The sequence below is a fragment of the Neolamprologus multifasciatus genome, chromosome 19 (genome assembly GCF_963576455.1).
Source record: "Neolamprologus multifasciatus chromosome 19, fNeoMul1.2, whole genome shotgun sequence".
NCBI classification, from domain to species: Eukaryota; Metazoa; Chordata; class Actinopteri; order Cichliformes; family Cichlidae; genus Neolamprologus; species Neolamprologus multifasciatus.
The window spans coordinates 21,893,046-21,919,593 of record NC_140457.1 but is presented as its reverse complement, the minus strand read 5'-3'; the positions used below and the strand labels follow the sequence as shown (position 1 = coordinate 21,919,593).

General features: G+C 40.9%; 2 protein-coding genes across 2 annotated transcripts; one reads left to right on the top strand and one right to left on the bottom strand.

Moving 5' to 3' along the window:
* Window positions 1–1,619: 1,619 nt before the first annotated feature.
* LOC146496602 (protein L-Myc-1b-like) lies at window positions 1,620–5,337 on the bottom strand. The gene is made up of 3 exons (XM_085144249.1): window positions 5,051–5,337; window positions 3,936–4,541; window positions 1,620–3,267 (listed from the first exon to the last, which is right to left on the bottom strand). Exons 2-3 carry the CDS (start codon window positions 4,459–4,461, stop codon window positions 2,675–2,677), a joined length of 1,119 nt encoding a protein of 372 aa, XP_085000375.1. The 5' UTR covers window positions 4,462–4,541; window positions 5,051–5,337; the 3' UTR covers window positions 1,620–2,674.
* Window positions 5,338–14,598: 9,261 nt separating this feature from the next.
* On the top strand, window positions 14,599–26,252 carry LOC146496601 (sodium-dependent lysophosphatidylcholine symporter 1-B-like). Its single transcript, XM_085142884.1, has 14 exons — window positions 14,599–14,851; window positions 16,328–16,456; window positions 17,094–17,218; window positions 20,069–20,192; window positions 20,298–20,376; window positions 20,464–20,615; window positions 20,712–20,802; window positions 21,292–21,410; window positions 21,537–21,620; window positions 23,411–23,494; window positions 23,665–23,777; window positions 23,879–24,022; window positions 24,188–24,364; window positions 24,527–26,252. The coding sequence occupies exons 1-14, from the start codon at window positions 14,768–14,770 to the stop codon at window positions 24,579–24,581; spliced, it is 1,560 nt and encodes a 519-aa protein (XP_084999010.1). The 5' UTR covers window positions 14,599–14,767; the 3' UTR covers window positions 24,582–26,252.
* The last annotated feature ends 296 nt before the right edge of the window (window positions 26,253–26,548 follow it).

Sequence of the window (26,548 nt, the reverse complement as noted above, 5' to 3'; positions counted from 1 at the left end):
GGTGCTCTGTCATTGCACATGGCCTAGTCGCAGCAAAAAAAACAAAGTGGATTGACTCAAAAAGAGAATTTAAGATTTCGTGTGTGACTGGGTTTAGAACAAGGATATAAATCAAGGCTGCCCTCCCAGTCAAATCAATTCTCCACAGTCCCACCCTAGTCTTACACATCACACACTGCCTGACCAGCAGTGATGCTGTCACTTTTCTCGAGGATTTGCAGTGTACGCTACAAGTCTCGGCACTTATATATACTGGATATTGAGCAAGAGCTATAGGCTACAGCGAGAAATTGCAGCTGTAAAAAGTGAGAGGCACGTTGCTCAATGTGGACGACCAGAAAATCCAGTCTGGTAAGTTAACCATCAGCAGCACAGAGCATCCAGCAGGACAATCAGATCCTCTTACCTCATTGTTTCCCTCAAGAAAAGTCTTGTTTTAAAAAAAAAAAACTGGAGCCCCGAGTGTCTGCTGTCAACATTAGCAGGAATGCAAATGGTTTTCACCTTTTAAGTGAGAAATGACACTTTTTTGTCACCGTTCATGTCTACATAGCGCACTGCAGGAACCCACGTGTGCAGTATGTGTTATAGTTCCTCAAACGGCATCTCAAGATATGATGTTTTGCCCAAGAACTAACATTTTATTTGCATCCACGACACGATGCACTTAATACTTTACATGTTGCTGGTGGGAGTTAGAAAATGAAGTGGAAAAGGTGATTTTTAAATGAATTTTGTCGTTGGAAGGTAACTGGAAACACACAGAGACGTTGTTCCTATCTGGCTCAAGACCTGATATCTGATTTCTGCTTTCACTTCCTGATGCAAAATAAAGTTTAAGCAACAAACTAGAGGCCTTGTGCACCGAAGCTGGTTGCCATCACAAGTTTGTTCAGGGTTGCATTACCTGATATCCTGGTTGGTTTGTTTTCTCCTTAGTGTGGAAATATGAGACCTGCAAAACATACCATGTTCTTCAAGAAATATAAGGTAATTGGGAAGAAAGTATAGCATAGTCAGTATTAAGTTATGTTAAACTGGGCCTCATGAGGCCAAATGTTGACTCGGTGAAGGAAATATATATTAAACTGTGCTAGAAAACTGTGCCTTCAGGACTAAAAACGGGACCCGTTGAATAAACACGGGCAGGTGGAACACCAGCCAGTTCCAGGCATAACAAAAGCCAAGTGAGGTGCAAGACGGTTGGAGTTCAGGGTGTGCCTGGCTCGTCTGTCAGGCTGAACTTGAACAAAGTGCCTGCTTTGAGTTTATTAAACAAATGACTGCAGCTCAAACCTGAGTAATCCAGGCTTGCAGAGACTCGTTGGTAAGGTCGCACACCAGGCAACAACATCACCAGGAGCTTGGATGCATAAAGTTAGTTTCATATTCATCCTTTAGGACAATTTACTATAGAATGAATTCCACTTAAAGGGGGTGAATAGAAGGATGCTAACATATTTGAGACCAGTGTTTTTAATGTAGGTTAAGAATGGTCTACATTTTATGTATTGCTTTAAATATATAGATAGATCTCTATATATCTCTCTATATATAGATATATATCTATATAAGATATATATCTATATATAGATATAGATATATATGTATTTTTTTTAAAGGAAAAAAAACCCAAGGGACTGTTCTAAAGATACCGATTGTATTTGTGTGTGAGCGTGACCCAATTCAGAGCACATCAGGTGCCCAGCATGCAGCAGTCACTGCAGAGGGGAGAATCACACAGGAATCTCTTCAAGGACGAGTCTCAAGGACAACCTCAGCTCAACCTTGTGTAGACCAGCATCTTGTGCAGGAGAATCAATACGTTAAGATACTGTTTGCTAATTTGAATGATCTGCCCTTATTTTACACTTGATCAGGTACAACAGAAGGCGATGATTCTGGAGGGCAGCAGCCCATCAGCACGACAGAGAGGCCCCTCATAACTTTCTCTATTTTAATAAAACAAACAGTAGACCTCAGGTTCGTATGCAAATATGGTATAAAAATTTAATGATGCTATTGTTGTTAGCATGCTTATAAAACAAAATCAGAAGAAGCATTGAAAGTGACGTGTGAGTATAAAGTACAGTAGTGCAACCTTTATCATCCCAGTTTACCTCCTATTATCATATCAAAACAGAAGCTTTTGGGTAGCCTGGTGTTACACCACCCAGAGGAGTAGAGTCTTTGTTTTATGGAACCTCAAAAAATCAGTCATACAAAAAAAAAAAAAAAAAAAAAAAAAAAAGTAATTCATTCACTCCCAGCTACACAGAAAGGCATTCATGCATCACTCCATGTGCAATGGTGAAATGAAGAAACACACATATTCAAAAGGCTACAAATGTTTGCTCTTGGTAAGCAATTAACAGGCAATTCACATCATGGTATTGATGAGCATCAATTCATCAACCCAACTATTGACCAAAAAAAAAAAAAAAAAAAAAAAAAAAAAAATCGAACCACTCCTCATCGTCAGAACAGGTTCACAGGCCAGCACAGTCAATTCACAACAACAGCTGAATGCATTCCAAACAAATTTCACAGCTATTCACATGAGGCATGTAGAAAAAAAAAAGCATAGCTTTTCAAAAGTGACAGGTAACTTGTGAGCAAAAGTTCTCGGGGGTGAATGAGGCAGTTTATTTTGAAGGCGCGCTTGTTTGGAGGCTCAAGAGCACTTGAGTTCAGATAGCCTGCGAAGGAGCTGCTGGCGTCTGGATTTGAGGCGCTTCTTCTCCTGCAGCTGCCGTTTCTCCCTGCTGTGCAGCTCCATGAGGTACTCTGTCGCCTGGGTCAGGATGGCCACCTTTGGCGTTTTGGCCGACTCCAGGCCAGGAATCTGATCCCGTAGGGCAAGGAAACGAGACCTGAGGTCATTCCTCCTCTTCCTCTCAAGGAAATTGTGGTTCCGTCTGCGGTCCGTGTCGTCTGTGTCCGAGTTCTGCGAAGCCTCCGAGGAGGATGATGGTTGGGAGAGATGAGCTGAAGCACCGGGTCCCATAAAGGCACGCTTGCTTGGGGGTTCTTCCTCATCCTCCTCCTCCTCCTCATCGTCATCCTCTTCCTCCTCCTCCTCCGGTTCTGGATCACTGTCTGGGGAACGAGCGGCATAGTTGTGCTGCTGTCTGTGGACAGACATGTGAAAACGTTTGGGGCAGGGGTCTGCCCGGACCGTGATGGTGACTGGTTTTCGGACATTTACCAGCCGCACCCGGTTCTGCTTGTTCTCCACAGTGACTACATCGATCTCCTCTTCATCATCTGTCATCACACAGACAAATAACTCATCAGTAAACACAGAAAAGGGAGTCACTCTACAAACTTGCAAATTCCTACAAAGCACTCAAGCTAGTTCAACCTTTAAAAGCCATTCCATAAAACAAACAAGCAAATAATCTCTATCCCTCAGCGCCAGGATGGCAAAGCAGCAGGTGAGGCGCTTAGAGCAGTGGTGGTGCATGCCAGGTTCAATTCCATAGCAAGAATTGAGGCTTTAACCACTGAGCATTATTCAGCAGTTTCAATGAACACTTTTTATGCTGATAGGGGACAACCCCTAATTTGGGAAATGCTTGAAAGTTATTCTCACGGTCTGTCAGTGTTTTTGAAGCAGCAATAAATCATCAGCGGGTTACCCCACCCTTCTACTGCACTCTGATTTCAATGCAGAGCCAGAGGAAGATAGAGAATTGAAGGGGGGGGGGGGGGGGGGGTAGAGCGAGAGTAGCAGGGGCGCGGTTTTTAAAATACTACACTCAGCAAGCTTCCAGCCTTTAGGTGACTGTGTCACACTTGATAACCTCGCCATGCGAGTCAGACCACAGCTATGCAACCGCAGGCCCTGCTTTCCAAATTACGCACTGTTATGGGCAATTTAATCCTGGAGCAGGGCAGGGTGGGGCAAATCAGAGGCATGGCTGTATCCTTACCAGAGGAATCAGAGCGGGACTCTGAGCCAGACGACGCCGGCTTCCTGCAGCTGCTTGCGGGGAAGGTGAGAACAGCAGCGGGGTCAACGCAGTCCGTCGCCTTGATGGAGAGCAAGCTACCGGGCGAGACGCACTGCGCTTTGTTCGCTCTTGCGGAGATCTGGGGGACGGGGGAAACACCGGTGTGCCCCGCAGCCGGCGTTCTCCCGTTGACCTTCTCCAGCTGCTTGCTGGCAGAGAAGCTACTCCACATGCAGTCCTGAATTATGTGAGAGCTGAGGTTACCGAATAACTCCTCGGTGTCCGGGATGAACTGACCCTCGCACTCGTCCTCCTGGCCCAGCATTTTGGAAAACACGCTGAGCCTGTCTCCCGGCGAGAGGGGGTACAGAGTCCGGGTGGGAGACATGGGAGGGGTGGGAAGCAGTTCGAACTTTTTCCATATGTCCTCGCTTGGTGCGGTTGATTTGTAAAAATCCTCCTCGGTATCCAAATAATCGAAAAAATAGTGCGAGTCGAAGTCCATTTTCCCGGCTAATAATATCCTCCAGAGTTTATTCCCAGGAATGATCCAGTGGCACACACGAGTGGCTTCTGAACAACGTTCTGCACAACCAGAGAGGACATTTCAGAGAGATTAGCAATGATCTTTTTAAAGCAGCCTAGTTCCCAGCACATGCACGATCACATATCAAGTAGCCCATCCATCTAATGGGACACTATCAGGACATCGCAATCCCCCTAACAGCCTACTTTCTTCAAATGGGACCATATCAATAATTGATGCCATCTTGCAGATGCTCCTCTTTGCACTGATGGACTCAAGCTGTTCAGACACATATGGTTATTAAATAATCTAGTTATATCTAGTTATATATAAGTGTTAGTGTGTGTGCAAACTTGGGATTTAAAACAAGTGTGAGGGCATACGAGAGGCTACAATAACTGCGTAAAAGTGCCAGACGGTATTTCCTGAATTGAAAACAGCGCTTTGTTCCACTAAGCAGCTATGTGAAGCGGTAGAGGAGATCACTGAGCAGCCACACTGTTACTGAACAGGTCCGTTTCTTCAAGTGAAACTTTCAAAGACGAGACTACAGAATTAAACCACTTACCGGCGCTCCTTGAAATGTCTGATGCGTAATTCAGCGCACAGGGGAAAAAAATAGAAATCCCCCCAACGGCAACGAAAGACCCAATTCACGAAAATGTAATGGATTAAAACCAAATCCAGTTGTTTCTGGTGTGCGATCTACACGTTTTTGTTCCAGATAAATAAAACAAAAGAACTAAAAAATAAGAGAGAGCCCAAAAAACGCCGGTGCTGAAACAGCACGCACGATACTCTCCCCGGCCTCCACAATAAAGAGCCACACAGTGCGTTTTTCGCGCCAGTGAGATACCCTGTTATAAGGCGTCTAAAGCAGGGAGGAGCCTCAGAAAATTCTGCAGCAAGCTGTAGATCCGGGTAAGTCCCCTTCATTTGCATCAGAGCCGTAGTGTAGGTGGGGTTGTTGCACAGCCCCGCCCTGGCTGCTACACCAGTAGTGATTACAATAACTGACACTTATTTTCATATCATTTTTCACTGTTCTTGGCAATTGTGGGCTAATGGGGAAAGAAGAATAAGGGAAGCTAGGAAATGTTTTCCATTGCAGAAGAACAATGCAGGGCAAATGTGCTAGATCCAGACTTGTTACTGTTTGGTGTGGTGTGGAATATTTCCACCTTATTGCATTTTAAGTTTGAATTGAACGTTTTATGGTTAGTCATAAATTATAAAGCACTAAATAATATATTACTAAAACCTAATGGGTTTTAACTTGTCACATTCAACAAAACTGCATGCCCAAAACGTTTCGTTTAACTCATTTAATTACATGTCAGTTTTCGGTTCTCATTTTCTTACAAAATTAAAGAGTAAAATGTTGAATCTGATGCAATCTGGTCCAATAAAATATTCGTGCTTGACATGATAATACCCACGGGAACCATTTTTGCATGAAAAGTGCTGCAGATACAGGACCGACTCAGTATTTTGACATTGTTTTGCATGTAGCCCTAAATCAGTTTTAGACCCTGCATAGTTTTCACTGTGGGGCCACGATGCATTTGATGTCGTTACTCACTTCAGTCTCTAATCAAACAAAACTGCAGGACAAGGCTGTCAACCCTGAAGCCAAACAATACTTTTAAGATTAAGACCGTTTTCTCTAATCCCGTCAAAATCAGCAGAACTGCCAGTTAAAGGCTATAAAAAAATGCCAGAGTAGTTGGAGTTAATCTCCATTACTGATAAGCAGTGGTAAGAAGTTACTCTTAAATGAGTTCAAATGTGGATTGACTGGGCATGGAGCAGTTTTCCAAAGCTGCATGCAAACCCCTGTTGAATCACACTAGCAGGCCTCTTCATTTGTATTACAAAAGCTATGAATTCAAAGGAGATAGACCTTCATTTCCATACACAACATCTCCACAAAGACAGAGTCTGAAGTAGTTAATAGGTGTATTCTGTCCCAAGTTATGAAACATTGTCCTGCCGCTGGGTGGAGCGCACATCTTTGAACGACCAGCTTTTATCACAAAAGATCACCAAGCACCCAGTCAACGTTCAGCTGTTAAAATATCTGGCGGTGGGGGTGAAGTGATCAGAGTAATCTTCTTTACAGTTGGTGCATAGTTTTCCAGCAGCTGCAGGCTAACGTCTTAAACAAACACTGCTATGTTTGCTTTTAACTTACAGCTTTGCCAGCAGCATAAGTCTGCCCTCAAGTGACCTCAGACATTTAATCATGTTAACACTGATCATGATGTAATCACTGGGTAATGATGAGGCTTTGTGCTCACTGGCAAGCAAAAGGTCAAAGTTTGCCAGCGTCTCGTGATCAGACAACAGCAGACTGAAGTTGTACGCCACCCCAAATCTTTCCACCCTCCTAAAATATTGATTGGTTTGGTCCATAGCGTACGCACGCTGTGATACAGAGGCCGAATTATGGATTCTGATTGGTGACTGGGGCTTATTTGGTCAGTGACTGACTTTAAGTTGGCCACATGCCACTGTTGGTTTGGGCAGCAAAGGCAGCTTTAGTCAGTTTGAGGAAAATTGATTACTGGATCTTCTAATAATTGTCCTGGTCCTGGCACGACATAAGTAGAGTCAAAAGATAGGATTTTTTATTTTTATTTCTTTTGAGGATTTTGAAGCACTTAGAGGTTAAAATTCTTAATTCTTGATTTTAAAGATCACCAGCTTACAAAAGACTACGTAAACTCTCCAAACACAGCCCGGCAAGTAGCAGCTCTGGAGCGTTTCAACACATAATTAGAGCTTCCTGAGCAGATGGCGTATGCCAAGAGTAACCATTTCTATCTCCACTGAAAGTTCAGAACTTAAACTCAGTAGTGAGCAACCAGGACGTGAGACATATGTCTAAAGTATAAGCTGCGTTTAAGTTACAAGCCTTCGTATCAATAATAGAGATCATCTTATTTGTGTTGTTCAAATTGTTGTGACTTTTTAAAAATAGCAAAAATAAAGGAAAACTCATAATGTCTGCAGAACCTTGTGATATTTTAAAGCAGATTCAACGTGGTCTAAATAAAAAATGAGTTGAACACTTTGAAATCTGGGCTCATTTTAAGCTTCACCGATGTGATTTTGGAGCTCTTTTGCCCTCAAAGCAAAGACCACAGCCTTTAGATCCTGGAGCTTCACATCCTATAATTACACAGTGGACCAGCCCTCAGTCTGCTATGTTGGGACTGTTTCATCCCTGCCAAAGAGAAAGAAGAAAAACACTGGTCTCATAAAATTCAGATGAGTTCCTCCTCCTCTGCTCGTCTTTTCGGTCCCTTTCGTTAAAACCTGGAGATACTTTCTTCATCCGAGACAATGTAGGGGTAACAATGCTTAACACCAACAATAGTATCTCCCCAGGTCACTGCCCAGCTTAACTTCAAGTACCCTCCTTTGTTCTTTATTGTTATAGTAACATATGTGTGAGGGTGGTAAAAAGGGGGTGCAGGGACTTTGGTTTCCCCCTCAGTAGAGCCCTCATGTATCTGTAACACCCACTCAGCAGCATGAAGAACATCAAGCACTGCTGCGGAGGAATTTCGATGGGTTTTCAGGGTCTGTCTGTAGAATTGTCCCCATTTGCTACACGAGGGAGGGGGTGCCCTGTTCCCCACGACCCCAGTGACACACAGAACCTCCTAACCCCGAACTCTGACCCTATCCTCCCAAATATCTTTAACAGGTCTAAAAATGGAACCAGCCAACCAACTGCGCAGGAGAAAGAAAACATATATAAATCCCCAAAGTCTTATTGCTCCCGTGGGATGTAAGACATCATAGTGTGACACCTCAGGGCCTTCCTGAGAATATTATGAGAGTGCATTCAGCAGGGCGCCAGTTTTACCTGTTAACTGTTGTCACATGCCAAAGATTTGTATCAGTCAAAGCACGCATTACATCAGCTTTTCACTGCTGATGTTATCTCACACGTGTTCACTTCCTCAGTTAACTGCCGCACATAGTGAAAGGATTGTAGATATGATTGCTGTGTAAGTTATTGAATTAATACAACGATGAAATCAACACTTGTGGAACGTGAGCATGGTTAAAGATATGATTGAAGAATGTTTACAGTTTTTAATTGATATTTTTTCACCATTCTGCAGTTTCTCATCACAGCACTGTCAGTCACTTCAAACCCAATGAAGCACTTTACATACAAGATTAACTAAGTTCTGTGCAAATATTTCAAAGGACAAACCAGTGTTTTGTCTACAATTGAGAACCTAGCAAAGAATCTGTGTGTTTCTAGCAGCCTGTCACAAAAACACACAATTTGTTCACCTCTTTAGTTGAATCTCTGAAAAATGCCAGATTCTTGATTTTAAGATTCTTGATTTTGCAATACGGGCATAAAATTGTAGTTGTGCACTGATCTGATGTGCAAAGATCTATTAGCCAGAAACGGGGAAATGGGGAGAAAATGCTGAGGCATGCCAAAATACACAAGGATGATTTCCCGATCAGTAGCAACACGTCTAATAGAGTCATCACTTCAGGTTAAAGTTTTTGGTTAAAACTTTCAATATGTGCAGAGAAGTTCAGGAAAGAATAAAGGTGTTCATACCCCATACACTGAATTCCCATGCATATTTCAGTGAACCGCGGCAGCTACTTCTCTTTTTCCTAACGAAATAGAAAGAAATTAGTGTTGTGACTTTTGCACAGTACTGTATGTGCCAAAAGTTTAATGAGACGGTTCAAAGAGGCCATGAGAACACTGCTATAGTAGACTGACTTAGACTGCCACCTGGTGCTTGCTAAGGGTAAATAATCGATTTCTTTGAAGTGCACCTGAAAAACTAGAGTGAGATAACAGAGAGGGAGATGAATGTTGGAAGGCAGGCAGCTATTTTCAATGCACGCAGGTAAAAACTGCTCAAAGAGCAAGCAAAGTCTTGCATTTAAAACACATTAGGAAACAAATCAAAAGTACTGAGCAGTGTCTACTTCAAAAATCACATCTTTTTTTTCTTTCTCATTTTGTGCTCATTTTAGTCTTTATTTAAAAAAAAAAATACAACTGAAACATGATGCCACCCAACAGGAAGCATTAAAACATGTCTGACCCTAATTTTTAAATTAAATGAAGAAACAGGCAGCTGTTGATTAGCACTGTTGTCTCACAGAAAGAAGGTCCTGAGTTCACTTCCACTATTTAGCCTTTTTCCACAGTCCAAAGACATGCAGTAGTGAGGTTGAGTTCAATGCGAATGATCGACGTGTCCAGGGTGGACCCTGACTCTTGCGACCCTGACAAGGAAAAGAGGATGGATGGAAGAGAAAACTGATGTTCTATTGTTACAATCCTCTCACCATCGTAAGTGGTGTTCTTGGCCCTTACATTAGATCCTTCACATTCACACCTATGGGCAATTTAGAAACACCGGGTAACCGAAACCACTAATCAACAAACTGAAGCTGTTGTCAGAGTAAGCTTCTTTGAGCTAAGGCTCATTAAAAAGGATTAAGCTGTGCCTCACCTTCACTGATTTTGAGAAGATGATTCTCAGATTTTTTTTAAAAATAAATTTTTTTTAATTTATCTATTGCAATAGTTCATTCAGTTGCTGTTGTTTTTACACTGACTCACAATTAGAAATGATGTTACATTTTATGAGTTTATGCTGCACTATAGTATTATTATAATTATTATTAGTAACAGTGATAAAAAATATATATTTCATTTAATTTAACATGATAAAATATTTACTTTCTGCATCATATAGTGATGCAGAAACATGATGTAATGTTTAACTTCCTACGGAACTAATTTGCTTTTATTGGCGAGAACGATATCTACCACTGTGCAGTGAAGCTGTAATTTTGAAAAGATCACAAACAGCATCACTACAAATTGTAAACAGTCGTACAGAAGCCCTTTTCCAGTAATGTAGGGATATATATAAATCCTTGTTATTCTTTGAATTTCTGCCTTGCAACCACGAAAGGACTCATTTTGTTTGTGCCGCTTCCACCTCATCCATATGAGTAATCCAGGTAGCCTATGAGTCAATAGTGAAAAATAATAGGGACCACTTCATCTGAATCATGGTTTTAGTGAATCATGTATCATTGCTGGGTCTAAAAATAGTGAATTCGCGTCACAGATTTATGAGATTCACATCTTTTCCGTTCTGGCAAATTTTCGCTTTCTATGTATGGGTAAATCCACTAGATGGGGCTAGAATTAAAGTTTTTGCTGCATATAGTTTGCGAAGAGATTATTTTCTTCTGGTGCTGAAACACGGATATTTTTATGATTGTTATAATTTAATTGAACTGTTCAGATGTTACTATACGATCGTGTTTTAGGCTCCTTCAGTTATCTGAAGATACTAAATATATATACTTTAGTTGTTGTTTTTTTGTTGTTTTTACTAGAAAGTATAAACTCATCAGCAACCACAGAAGGACTCACTTGTGCTGCTTCCATCTCCCCAGTTTTTAACTACAGGTAAATTTGCATTTTCATTAGAAAAGGCCTATAAAATTAAACACGCTGTTGCCTCACAGTATAGGTTCAGGGTTTGAATGTGCCAGCCCGGGGCCCTCTGGTTCTATGTTTTACTCCCACAGTCTTAAAACATGCTTGTTGGCTTATTTATTGATTATAAATTGATTGTGGGTGAGAGCACATGGTTGTATGTCTCTCTGTGATAGACTGTTGACCTCTCCGGCATGTACCCTGTCTCTGTTTGCTTTCTGTGACCCTGATCTGGATAGGATTTTTTTTTTTTAATTGATGAAATATAAAGTAAATTATGTAGCCAGATTGATCTTTCTTACACGCAAAAACAACACATACTAACTGTACACTCTTTGATAAATGAGATTAAATATTTTATAAGATGTGTTATTACACCCCAATAGAAACAAAAACTCAATTTTCTCAGTAAAAGCAGCCTTTGTGGTTTTATTCATTACATAAAGCGTTTTAAACTGGAATACGGTTTTCCTAAGCATCTCAATGTGCAGGATTAAGATGTTTCAGGTTATTATATGTCATAAGACTAGCTAAGTTCTCTGCACTGACACCAAAGTAACCATATACACTTTGTTTCACTCCGGCTGGGAGAAAATTGTGTCTTTTAGTTTTCTTTAAAAAGAAGCATAAACTCCTCCAGTGTGTTTGTTTGGTATTATCAGATTTGTTGTAATGGGTTCCATGTCTCTTTTTAGTATATGCTCAAATTCCAACAAGGTTCTGTGTTCGAACAAAAAGGAATGGGAACAAAAAGGTTAATGACCCCTGTTATTGAGGCCATAAAAACATAATAGTGCTGTTCACAATGACACAGTGAAGGCTCAGTGCACAGGCCTTATAACTTTGGCAGTATGTAAATGTTATATGGCCAGATCATACTGCTGAGGGAAGAAATGTCAGTGGACCTTCCACAATTCACTTACAGCAGTTTTTGAATTTTTGCTCTTAAAGCATTTTGTAACATATTTATATTGAAACATTATTGATCTATTTAACTTACATTCACAAGCTGAAATCTTATGCTAAAAAGGAAACTACTGCTTTACTGCAGTCTTACATACATAAAGTGCACCGTCCTGTATGGTGCCTTTTAGGCTGTTTGCTTTATGTATATATAAAGAGAACAGATTGTATCTTGTTTCAAAAAAGGCCCCACTTCCCTTTTGGAACATGTTACATTTGAGAACAGATGACATGACTTTATCAGACAGGCTTATTTGCACAGTACCAGGCTGGAAAATGAGGAATCCAAACAGGAGGAGTGGTCTTTTGCACTATACAATGTCTCATAGAATATTTTTATTTTTCAGATTTTTATTTCCCAAACATTGACCACAGGTAGCATGACTAATTTGAACAGTAGCACAACAGTTTTGCATTTTTTTATTTTATGCCTGCTTAAGTAATGGTTTCCCTACAGTTATACATAATAAATGAAGATTAAATATTAATTGATAATGTTTTGCAATACTGTGCACGTTTGGTGGGAAAAGGGCTTCATACTGAGTGCCTGTTATCACTAATACCCAATGTAGCTCTAAGCATAACACTGATTACAAGGGGGTATCTCAGACAGCACTTAGCACCCTCCACAGTGTAGACATTTGAAGCCTGACAAATCATATTTGTCTGCATGATGTGGCTTCTTATATTATATTAAATATTTTTTTGCATATAGAATAGGCAATTATTATTATTTTTATTTCATTGCATTAGATGCTTGTGCCCAAATAGATATGTGTTTAGCCAAGGAAAGGCATGTCGGCTACCCCATTTAGATAGGTGTGTAGACATGGTCAAGATGATCTGCTAAAGTTCAGCAGAGAATGCTATGAAAAAGAGAAAATCCATTGAGCAGCAGCCCAGAGAACTGACGTTGACTGGATTTAAATTTAAGCTCAGAACATGGACAGAGTGTGTCTTTTAACAATGAGTCAGGTTTGTGGTGTTGGTGTGATGGTGTGGGGATATTTTCTTGGCACACTTTGGGTCCCTTAGTACAAGCTTAGCATCATTTAAATGCCACAGCCCACCTGAGTCTCATGGCTGACCATGTCCATCCCTTTATGGCCACTGTGTATCACAATCTTCTAATGGCTGCTTCCTGCAGGATAACACGTCATATCACAATACTTGAATCATCTCAAAGTGGTTTCTTGGAAATGAAAAATGGAAATTAGTTCACTGTATCCAAATGGCCTCCAACGTCACCAGATATGTTGGAATGGGAGATTTGCAATATAGATGTGCAGCTGACACTATTACATCAATATGTATGAATCAAAATCTCTGAGAAATGTTTCCTGAATCTATGCCATGAAGATTTTAAACAGTTCAGAAGCCAAGGGGGGTCCAAACCAGGACTAGTAAGGAGCACCTAATGATGTCTCTGTTGTATCCAGACTATTCTACTTTGGGTGTGTCTCTTTGCGTCTTACACAAAGTTAAGTTGATATTACTTCACTCATTTGTCAGTAGTATTATTACACAAAGGTTGAAAGTAAGGGAACGCTTCTGCTTTCAGTTACATACAACCGAGCAGTGTCTGTCATCAGGATTTGCCCTTTCACTCAGTCACAGTGATACCGGATACAGAGGGGAAAAGAAGAAAGCTCCAATTCATAAGGACACCACTTACTTTCTACTGCAGATAGAAATTAGCATTAGCTTCAAAGTCCTACCCAACTCATTAGAGGTTTAAACAGAGTAACAAACATATACTTGACCATGTACATCGCTTTATGACCACAGTGTACCCATCTTCTGATGGTTGCTTCCCAGAGGATAACGCCCCATGTCACAAAGTCCAAATCATGCCAAACTGGTTTCTTGATCATGACAATGAGTTCACTGTACTCAAATGACTCCCATTGTCACCAGATCTCAACCCAATAGAGCACATTTGGCATGGAGATTTATGCCATGGAGGTGCAGCTGACAAATATGCAGCAACTCTGTGACACTGTCATGTCAATATGGACCAGAATCTCACAGCAACGTTTTTCAACACCTTGTTGATTCCATGCCATGGACACTTAGTGTAGTGTAGGCTATCCTATTTCTAGTGTGCTTTTTGTCTCTTACACAAGTTCATATTATTACATTCATTTTTCAACGGAATTGTATTACATAGTGGGTGCCACCAGATCTCAGTCCAATAGAGCGTCTCGGGGATTTGATGAAATGGGATTCAGATCATGAATGTGCACCAAACAAATCCGCACCAACTATGTGAAAGTTTCCTGCGTCTTAGCTGCTCTGAACGCAAACGTGGGTCCACACCTTTATCAAGATGTAAAATGTCCAGTGAGTGTATAGTTATTATTTTATGAAATTAAATGAAATTAATTAGCGCAAAGAAAAGGTTAAAAAGTTGGTGATATTGCTGATGCCTTCCTGTTAGCTGCTTCGTTATTAGGTAAGGGTTCTTCAATCTCCACTGAAGCTGGAATTTTTACTGATTTTCTAACACAAAGAAAACTTCTTAAAAGACCCAGCGTACTAAACTTTTAGTAGTTACTGAAGGTCACGAACAGGGGGAAAAAAAGGAAAAAATGGTGGAACATCCGATTGTGACGTGTAACCTGACGTAGGCCACATAGTAGAATGAATGAGGTGGACGAAAGCAGCACGAGCGCTCTGACTCAGAAGCTCCCAGAGCTCTGGCTAACATGGCGATGCTGTGAACTCGGTTCATTCTTCTGACACTAAGGAAGATATTTACATTTTACAATATCGGAAAATAACATCAACTAGAACAAGATAATGGCACGAGGAGAGGGCGCCGAGCAGTACGCGGCGACTTTATTGTCAGTCAAACCGCTCAATGCAGAGATCAAGACGGTGAAGGTAAGAGCGACGTTTAACCGGCACGTTTGATCTTTAAGAGGGGTGTTAAAATGAACAGGATTTATGTGCCCACCGCGCCCACTTAAAAAAAATAAATAATCAGGTGCGTTAAAGGGCGCCTAAATTCAAAGTAACGTTTGATAAAATGCGGTCGTTACTTCCTTTCTTCCCAAAAACCTCACACCCTGCCTTGTTCTGTGCCCTTTCCTGCCCTCGAGGTTTGAATTTCGCCCGGTCCACGTTTATCTGTCCTCCAGCTCTCGTGATGCTGGCATACCGGTTTTAAAGGGACCAAACACCTTAACGAAAGCCGGCGTTTTCTCTCTGTCACATTCAAATATAGCTGCTGGCAGATGTGGAGAAACGTGGCGTGATGCTGTTTTTAGAGCCACAACTTGTGAGCCATATTTGGTTTAAGTGGCTGGAATTAAGTCCCTATATTTAACGATTAACGCCTTAAATTTCCCCCCAAAATGGTTTAATAGCTTCCATATCGTTCAACAGTGGTGGTATCTTTGCACGAGAAAATACACAGCAGGTTGCATTTCAAACATCAGTGTCTTCTCTGTGATCTTTTACATTAATGTGATGTAGATTTAAAGTGTAACAAAACTCCTGTGAAACATTAGCCCCAAAGCTGCTAATCTTTAGTAACCTTGATGTGCATTTAAATTCATTGTCTTTGAGTTTTTAGACTGCTGGCTGAAAAAGTAGCGATGTATATGGCACCATGGTTCAAACTGTAAATTATACTGGTGGTTTTCTTTGAATCCAAAGGCACTTTTCAGTGAAGTCCTCTTGTACTCTGGGAAAGACTGTGGAGATCTTTCTTTAAAGCACGTTAAAGGTTATGCAGGCTGCTGTTCTTTATTTAGCATCAGTATTATTTTTAGTCTTGCATCACTGTAATTCCAGACATGCACTCTGTGGAACGTGACCACAGAGAGAATATTGTGTGTGCCTGTTGATAAGGTTGTAATTTGCGTCCTTCAAGAGGTGATTCTGCTTCTGTGTCCGTGATGGTTGTAAATCAGGGTGTGTAATCCCCCCTTTGCTAACATCACAACGCTTGAGAAAGAGTATTGGCTACCGCTGATAGGCTCTAGTCTGTCTGGAGGCTGTTGGCTATTCAGCATAAAATGTCACACTACCTCTAACATACCATTGCTGGAGCCAATGGCTGTGCTGAGGTGATGTAGTGATGTGGTTTCACTCAGCATGAACTACAGTAACCTCATAGTTCCGCGTTGCAACGCAAAGTTTGATAGAGGGATGGGTGGAGGGATTTGAATCAGAGGGATGAATTAAAGACTGAAGGCAGAAATGGAACCAATGATAATGTGTTAACCCGCTGTCTACATAATTACACTTTAATTTATAGCTTCCCAGTGGAATTAGAGTTTACCCATGTTTAATGTCTAAATGCACTAACATCACTGCATTTCCCCTCTGTTCTCCCCTCTTCTTCTCTTCCAGCTGAAGACCCAGAGAAATCGTCTGTCTGTGTTCAGTAAAGTGTGCTATGCCTTTGGCGGGGCTCCCTACCAGATCACAGGCACCGCTCTTGGCTTCTTCCTCCAAATCTACTTGCTCGATGTGGCACAGGTAATTGCCAAGCGCTGGGCAAAAAAACCCAAAAGGTTAAAATCACACACTTCTGTCTCCTTTATAAAGCTGCACCAAATGTGAAGATTCTGGGCTGATGCCAGTATTTAAAATTAAAAAAAATTAAACATTTCTGTGAGGAAAACTAAGTGAACTTCATTATTTAAAAAAGCTCTTCATCACAACGTTTTTTAATATTAAAAATCAATGCCACACAGCAGCTAAATGACATCGATAAATTTAAATTGTTTGCAGAACACACACAGGTTACAAACGCAGAGGTCAAAGTGTGTGTGTGTGTGCTCTTCTCAGCCTCATATCAGCTAAACTGCCTCCGGTCAAGCGTATTAACCCGGACTCCCCCTGTTTGCTTTGTTACCAAATTAGCAAATTAGACTTTTTCCTGCTCTACACAGTAGGAACTGAAAAAGGCCATTCAGAGGATGAGATCATTAGAGGGGCTTTGAATGCTGCTTTGTTATAAAAGAAGTGACAGTGTTGTGTATTTTTGTGCTCTCAGCTGTACTGAGTCTGCTGTCACAGCTCTTTTGAGCCACTCTCCATATGAGGTAGTCCTTGGCATCCTCACTGTTTTGGTCTCAAAGCTAACACACTTTTTTCCACCCTTCCCCTCTAGCTGGACCCCTTCTATGCCTCTATCATCCTGTTTGTGGGAAGGGCCTGGGATGCTATCACTGACCCTACAGTGGGTTTCCTGGTGAGCCGGAGTAGATCCACCCGCTTTGGCCGCATGATGCCCTGGTAGGTATCTGTATGTTGAATGCTAAAAAGATAATGCTGTGATTTGAGTAAGGACAGAGATGCATGAGGCAAATGCTCTGGCAACAACAAGAAAAAAAAGAAAAAAACAGCTCAGGATCAGTAGCCATGGCAACAAGTTTGAAGTAGCAACTAAGGAGGAATAAATGGTAAGAGTGCAATAATGCAGTCTAAATATGTATCATATACAGTGCAAGCATCAGACATTCCTACCAAATGCAGGCTGAAGCACAAACTGACACCAGCCAGCTGAAGCGTAGGAGCAGGGCTACCATCGTCTGCTGCGGTCCTAGTTTGGATCGAGCCTTCAGATGAAATCCCTTTAGGGAAGCAGTTGAATTATATTGAGGACTGATAGAGTAGCAAGCAGGACAGCTAGTCAGCCAATAGGGAAAATAAAAGATGGGCCTGGGCTAGCTGGTTAACATCAACTGAGCTTTAAAAGTGAGGGAGTCAGACAGGGAAAAATACTCAAATGAGCTGCAAGATATACTTAAGTGACTTGTGTGAATCACAGGGATGGATCAGGTCATAACAGTGGTTGTGAGAATTATTATTAGTGTAAGTCTTCTTGCTGACAAAGACTTTAACCAGAGTTTTAAAAAGTCTAGCTTACTTGACATCAACTCTGAGCGCATGTCTCCATGGACTAAACTAAGTTTGACGAGCCTGTAGGAAAGTGACACTTGGCTCGGTAAGAAATTTGTTGCAGCAGCTGGGAGAGTTTCTCTTCTTGCAACTTTGCAAGTACAAAAGGTCCTTGTAGCTGAACACGCGCTGTACTTTTCATTCCCCGTAAAACATTTGCAAAACTCAAATAGATGAAAATGCCTGATACTATTTTTGCATTCTCAACAAACCAGTTTAGTTACCAGCATCGTCTCCCATGCTTTAGTTGCTGCACTGCTAGATATGTGTTTGCAATCTGCTGTGTGTTTGGTTCCCTGTGACATAGCTGGCAGCTTGTCAAGGGTATCCCTGCCTAAAGAAGGGCGACCTTGACTTTCTTCTCACAGTCAAACATGGTGCAGCTTTCTTGACAATATCAGAACCGTATCTGGTTACAAAAATCTCTCAAGGCCATGATATAATCTGCAGAGGAGCAGAGCTAAATATTTTTACAAGCTTTTTTCCCCCCCCCCTCACATGATACCCCAGCCATATCTGGAGTGGAGTGACTGAAAGAGCCAGCTGTGCGTGAGCTGTAATGTTGTAGCTGGGAGGAAGTGAGGGGGAGGGGGAAGCTGTGATTGGTCCAACCCACAACACACCATCAGCTTCAAACCAATATGGGTGTGTTCTCCTTTGTGTGTGTGATTTCCCGGAGTGTACAAGTGTAGAGAGGTTACTTCAGGTCAAAAAGCATGCCGGGTTAAAATAATGAGGCTAGTTTAAAGAAAAATAGCAAAATGTACATAAAAGGGACATCCTCCAGATAAAAATACAGAGATTTGTTAGGTTCTTGCTTCTTTTTTCTGTCTGTACTGGAAATACATAAAGACAGGCAGGCAGCCAGACTGGCAGGAGTCTACATTTCTCATTTTACTTATTATCTTAGCTCAGTTTGGGGGTTTTTTTGGAAGTAGATTTTGTTTCTTTTAGAAAGAGGGAGGGAAAAAAGAGTGCGATCATGTGTCTGTGACTTTCACTGCTGTGCCAGTAAACCAGCAACCTGTGCTCAGTGAGCAAAAATGGAAATTATTAGTACTCATTAACCTAAATTCGCTCGGACGTTAAAAGGTATCAGGAGTTTTCTTATTTTCCATGTGAGTCACATGGGTGAAAGGGGAACAAGGGGATTTCATATGACCATGTGTGAATGTCACGTTCACCCTCTCCCCGTTAGTGGTATGGAGCTTGGGGAGAGTCAGGTTTTAACTCGCATGTGCGACGGCTCAGAAACAAGCCTGAGGAAGAAATAGCTGTTTAAATATATGTTGCCATTTGACAAAATGTTTCATGATTATGCAGTCAGGTGCAACCCTGTAAGCCTTCACCTGCCTGTTTGGCCTCTAAAAGGTCACATTTTATTCACGATGCTAGTAACCCATATGGAAAAGAAATAGTAAAAACATATATGATTTACTCATGAAAGTGGCCACTTTCTCATTACTTTCATTTTTTTTTTTTAGTAAGTATCCAAAACATACAAGTTTCATTATATAATTTTTCAAGGGATCTTATATGTGTTTTCACTCTTGTATGCTTTTCATACAAGTTTCAAACAAGACAGATACAAACTTTATAAGATTTATATATATCTTTTCCATATGGGAAAAACTGCAGTTTTGCTCAAATTATGTGATTACTTTCAGCGAGAAAAATGTAGTTTCCTTTTGGCCCCCAAAAACTGCTTTGTAATGGTTCTCTTAACAAGTAAAACTGTTTGATTTCCTTATTTAAAAACTGAGGCTTTAACTGCACAGTCTGTAGTAACGCCGGTTTCTGTGACTGAGGTCAGGTAGAGGGCACGGCTGAAGAGAAGGATGCTGAGGCCGAGTGGGGTGAGAATGATGTGGGTCCAAGCAGCTATCGCCTCCTTGTGCAGCGCTGTCTGAGCCCTTTCTCCACACACAAGATCTAACAAGGCAGGATTAGGGGGATTATTCACAAAGCATAAAAGAAAGAGTTGAAAAGAAGTGACTGCAAGGGAGGGACATAAAAAGGAGGGGTTGAGCTACAGTAACAGTGGGGAAAATGCATTAGACACACCCTTAAAGGAAGGAAACAGTGGGTTCTATGTGTTTGCCTTAAATACAAAAGAAAATAAAACAAAGGTTAGAAAGAAATGCTCAGTCTTTTATCAACCTGTGTCCACTCATCTCTTCTCAGGATCATTTTCTCCACCCCGTTTGCAGTGCTCACTTACCTCCTGATCTGGTACGTGCCTCCGTTTGAAGAGGGGAAGGTCATTTGGTATCTGGTCTTTTACTGCCTTTTCCAGTCAATGCAGACGGTTGGTACCGCATTTTGAGCCCATGTTTTTTTTATTTTATTTTTTTATTTGCTTTTTGTCCACTGGCGTGAACTTGTCTAATGTTGCGGTCTTGTACATTTGCAGTGCTTCCATGTGCCATATTCAGCCCTCACCATGTTCATCAGCAGGGACCAGAAAGAGCGGGACTCTGCTACAGCCTACAGTACGACATCACCCTGTGCAAATAAACTGATTTCACTGGTGTTTTGTTATTCGTGTGCTGACCGTCAGTTCTTGTGTTTGCTCTCAGGGATGATGGTGGAGGTGCTGGGCACAGTGCTGGGCACTGCAATCCAGGGGCAGATAGTAGGTGGCAATTCCAATTGTCCCACTGAGTCTGATGCGCCTTACAGCACAAACTCATCCAGTGTCAACACCACTTTAGCCTCACTGGATCAGACGGTGAGTCTATTGAGAGGGTTTTTTTGTACTGTGTCAAATAAAAGATGATTATTGTTGGTCCAAGCTAAGGGTCGTGTATTTTTTTTTTGTCCTCAGAAACAAGCTTACTTGGTTGCTTCAGGGGTCATATGCATCATCTACGTCCTGTGTGCTGCAATCTTGTTTTTTGGTGTGAAGGAGCAAAAAGGTATGAATCCTTTCTTATCCAATCAGGGCTCGCAAAATCGCCCGACGGGCGGGGCTTGGATAGATTTTGGTCGTCCGACCGGAGATATCGCTAGCCCAAATTGATAATGACTCAATTTGGCTTCAAGACAGACTTGAATCATGAATCTGACAACTTGACACGTGAATTGATGTAAAAAAAGGAAAAGAAAATTCTGACTGTTTTTGTCCAGTTTAATCATGCGCATGCAAAACTGTATATTAGTAACAGTGACAGGAATAATTCTTTAACTGTTAAACTTTTCTTAGCGCCTCTGGTTAGTTCCTCTTGGCCTTCTCACTCTGTGATCAAAAAGATAAAGATGTGGTGGCCAGATTGTAGCAAGTGCTGCAAAATACTCACTAGACAAATACCACATTGTCTCACCACAAAAGCTTGTGTGTGTTGCATTCTTAGATGCAGATTTTCAGCTGTCTCATTTGTTATCTTCTCCTTTATGTTGGACTCTAGAAACCGGGCGGGACAAGTCGGAGCCGCTCACCTTTGCTCAGGGCCTGCGGTTGGTCATGTGTCACGGGCCGTATGTCAAACTGGTCATCGGCTTCCTCTTCACCTCTCTTGCTTTCATGGTAACGCTACATTTGATTTATGCATGATTTTTTTTTTTTCTTTTTGTGAATTTTCAGAGGTCGCGTTGAAAGGATTTTTTTTTTTATTACAGTAATTTGGTTTATAATTGCTTCTGTCTTTTACAGCTGCTGGAGGGAAACTTTGCACTTTTTATCACCTACGCTCTCGGCCACAGGAAGGACTTTCAGAATATCCTTCTTGTCATCATGGTGAGTGTTTGTATTCTTACTATGAGTGCTCTTCTCGTAAAAACCCTCATCAGGGTAGATTTAGTGTACATCAACACCATGTCTGCAGATGTAAAGCTTGTTGTTTACTGTAAACTGTTTAGGGGATATTTCAGTTTCTAGGCGCTTCCTCGCGTGATGTAGAAGCATGCTACGGAGGCCTGAGAGGGCAGATTTCAGGATGAGAGGAGGTGTCATACTGTTGGGAATTGGTCTCCCACTCGCTCACTCTCTGAGTTATGCTAGATCAAGGGCTCAGAATGGAGCTTTTGTTGCCCTGGCAACCCTTCACTGACACCATGGGAACAGCCACCATTGTTAACGCCCTCCTCTCACTGCTTTCTGCTCTGCTGCCTTTTTAATGATTAGGAGTGGGAAATACTTGGACACTGTATCCCATTTGGAGAGTTTAGAGCAGAGAGTCAAAGTCTGAGAATTCGTGGGCTTCTGGCCTTTCATCTACTGCTTGTTTTTGTTTGGTAATTTAACGCTGGTTGACCAGTTTTGGCCTAGAGGTCAAAGGTTTTCTGCGCCCCTGCAGGGTTGGGTTAAAAGCCAATGAAAGCTTATCGTGACCTTATCCCCTGACCTCCTCTGGTGGTCATTTTAATTTTTCCACTTTCCACATTTCCCACAGTCCTCAGTGAAGCCCAGTTAGTAGTCTGAATGGTTTCTGTAGCAAATATTTTGTAATTTTTTGTTTATGAATTTCATTTGATTTATTTAAAATTATATAATTGATCATCCAAGAAAGTCCATCATACAGAGTTAGAACTAGGAATTTAGAGAAATGCAGACTAACTTTATAACTAGTGTTTGGAGTCCACTCATTTTAATGTATAAAACACAGGACAGGAAAACCTGGAGCACTAGATGGTGCCTAAATATGGGAGATTAGAAGTGATCTAGAAGTTAACACTAACAAGCTTGACTAGCAAGTCACATAAACTGTATAGATTGTATTTATGAATCTAACAGATACGTATTCATTGATGTATTAAAAAAATAAAATCTGTCCACCCACCATGAAGGGGGAACCTAGGTGTTTAATTTGTACCATTCTGTAAACATGTTTATTTCTGCTGTAAAGTTGGGCTTTTAAGTGGCTTTTGGAATCAGCCTCATGTGGCTACTAAAGGAACTGCAGTTTTTGGCATTTCATTTCTGGCTTCATTTTTTTACTCCCAGACATTCCCACTGTGTCCCTGATGATTATCCAAGCGGACGTTTTTTTTCCTCCATTTGCATCAGAACTGCGTATTTCACATAGTTGCAAAAATATTCACATGTATAAAAAATGCAGAGAAGAAGATATGACTGACGTCAACCAGCTATAATTTCCGCAACAATAAGTCTCAAGGTTTCCTCACACAATGGAAAAGTCCAGTTGGTTTGGCAATTTGTTTGCAACAAGTTCTGTGTGTGCAGATTAAATTCTGATTTAAAAAGAAACAATGTTTCTTAACAGTTTAGTATGTTGTCCAACAATGCCGATGCTACAAGTCTAAGTCTACTTTGTGTTCTGTGTTTTTTGGGGACAAAGTGAATGAAACATATTTGCAAGCACAGCAGGAAAAAAGGCCATATGTTAATTTTTTTTTTTTTTTTTTTTTTTTTAAATTGCCCCTTGGTTGATAAACACGCTTCAGCTATATGAAATAGATGAAAAAAAATTCTATAGTCATTCCTTAGTCATTTAACTCAGAGTATATGTTCTTTTCGTGCTCTCTTCTGAGCTTGTATAACTAAATTCTTTATCATTATTTCTTCAGCTCTCTGGGGCTCTAACCATCCCTTGGTGGCAGTGGTTTCTAACCCGGTTCGGGAAGAAGAAAGCAGCTTACTTTGGCATCTCGGTGAGTAGCAGATGTTATGGAGTGTAGATGAGTGAAGCTGTAGCTGACTCTATGCTCTATTTTGACTCATTCAGTCTGCAAGATAAAAAGTCTTCAATAAATCCTGATCGTAAACTTTATTTGTTAGTTTTTTCATGAGACCTCTGACGTCTTTCTCCCTCTCGCTACAGTGGGCAGTGCCCTTCATGATCCTGATCGTCTCTGTCAAAAGCAACCTGATCGTTTCTTACCTGGTCTCAGTGGCAGCAGGTGTGAGTGTAGCAGCAGCCTTCCTCCTGCCCTGGTAAGCACAAGTTTATCCACAGAAGTCGTCCTTGGATCCTTTTGCGGATGTGGGTTTTCTTTTGTGTTGTTGAGCTTCTGTCTGAATGTTTGATCTTTCAGGTCGATGCTTCCTGATGTAGTGGATGACTTCAAAGTTCAAAATCCAGATGTCCGCGGTCATGAAGCCCTCTTCTACTCCTTCTATGTGTTCTTTATCAAGTTCGCCTCTGGAGTCTCCCTGGGTATCTCTACCCTCAGTTTGAAGTAAGTTTACTGACCTGATTTTTAATCAGTGTTTCAATCATATTAATGTTTTCATCCTTAAAACTAAGGAGCTTATCAGTCCAGTAGTCCTGGGGACAACAATACTTAATTTTTCAGCTGACCATATTGCTCAATTTTTCTCCCCCTGTGTACATTTTTTCACAGATTTGCCGGCTACGTGACCGGGGGCTGCTCACAACCCGAGGCGGTCAGTGTAACCCTGAAGGTGCTGGTCTCTCCCGTGCCCGTGGTTCTTATTGCTGTGGGACTGTTGATACTGAAGACCTACCCCATCGATGAGGAAAGGAGGCAAGGCAACCGCAAACTACTGCAGGCGATGTTGTAAGTGAGGAGTGAAAACACACACACACAATTTACCATTGATCCTTCTTCTGTGTCCCACCAGGATCTGTGCATTGTATGAAAACTTGAACTGTTACCCAGTTTTAGCCCACTCTGCTTCTGTGTTTGTGACTCTGGTTGTTCTCCTCTCCTTTTAAACAGCGATTCTGAAACGGATTCTGAATCTGAAACCTCAGATCGTGGGAGCAGCGTCTAGAGGCCGAGCCAGCCACCTCTGCTGCTTTACATGTTTGCACAGGCTGTGAAGAGACCGCCTGGACTAACAGGGGAGGGACCACAAACCACCCACTGCTGACTAGTGATCGTCATCATGTGCGGGTTCCTCTGCAGTGAATTGCACAGGTTTACATCACCCTCTAGTGTCCACACTGAGTATTTATTTTTCCATCCAGCTGTGTCCCAGTGAACAGGTTAATGAAAACTCCAGAGAATACACAAGATCCAAATCTACACAGTGTAGGATTGTTAGGTTATGCCGACCTCCCAGGTTAGATTCTGTTACTTATATATATATTTTTGTTTGTTTGTTGAGATTTTCTTTCATCATTTAGCTTAAATGCCGCACAGAGATCTCTCTTTATTATAATCTACAGCGATAGCTGAAAAAAAATTCAAACCACTTCTTTGTTAAAACAAAGCTCGCACACATTTGGTTAGCATTTGGCAGCTTTTTATAAATGAACGACAAAGCCTCTTGGGAGCTCTAGTCTTGGTTTCCAAAGATGTTTGACTTTATTGTTTACTGAGACGTTCCTATTTATAGCCTTCCGTTTTGTCACTCCTCCTGTGTGATTGCACTACATCCTGAAAGCTTTGGGAGAAAGTGTGCTTTGCAGTACTGTTTGCAAGGTATTAACGTGCTGGTTTACACTATGAGACCATCACTCGAACACACTATTACATTTTGATGTTTCGATGACGTGTCTTAGCAGTTTTCCACTCAGAGTGTGCTCTGAAAGAAATGTACAGTATCAGCCCTTATTATGAAGGGTGTGCCAGCACTATTCCAGTAAATGGAGTTGTATGGAGATTTGCTACACTCTCTCCTTTTTGTTGTTTGTTTGTTTTCATATAGCACATTTCAAAAAGTGTACTTGAATTTTCTAAAGGAGAAACGGCAGTACAACATGATGTACTTGTATATAGGTTGTGTGAATCATTGCCTTACAAACACGTCTTACAACTGGTTTCAGATATCTCTGATTTTCTGAACTCATGAATTATTTTTTATGCAAATCTCCGTCGGGTTTAATAGACTTTTTTGAAGTGCTTATAAAGCAAAGTCAACTGTACTGGGAGTTCTTTTTATTTACCATGTGACATCCCAAATTCAAAAATGTGTTATTTAACTATTTATGGAAACTATCTAAGGGACTATAATTTTCTTATGCAGGCATGTGTTTAAGAATAACTTATTACCAATGACTGAATGATGTGAGTCTCGTGGAAGGAAAAAAAATGTAAATGTTGGCTTTGTTTGTTTTTTCCTTTTGTCTTAGAAAAGTAAAAGTTGCAGTCATGGTGAAATGTGACTGCTTTAAAAGAATACAATAAAAAAAAAAAAACAGCAGCCCTATAGCAGATGCTTTCATTAACTAATATGCAGATGACTTGATTTTACCTCAAATGATGCTATGAAAAAGGAACAGTTTTCATTTGGGCCCTTCAAACTGCACTGAATCAGCAGAATAGAGTAGATTACATCTGCCCTCTGTATTTATATATGCTGCTGTATGTGTATATGTGTAAATACTTTTTCCAACTATGTTTATGAAGAGCAATGTATATAAACCACTGAGGAGTCAAATCGTGTTCATATTTTTGATTTTAAACCTGTGAATAAACTTTGTCAAAGCAGAGAAAAAAACTGTTTGGTTTCTTTGAAGCATCCTTATAACACTTTGTTTTTTATGCGGAACATTAAACCAGTTAGATGTAAGCCATGCATTAACATTAAGGTAGTGCAAGTTGGTATAAAACAAATTCATTTGTTTGGGGCGGTTGATTTTCTAAAAAAAAAATACCATAAATTTCAGACTTTTTTTTTTAACCTTGAGGTTAGTTTGAGTCAATCTCTCTCTTCTTTTTTTTTTAATGATTAACATTTTTTACATAAGAAATATGAGTAAAAATAAGTAAAACTACCACTGATTTATTTTAGGG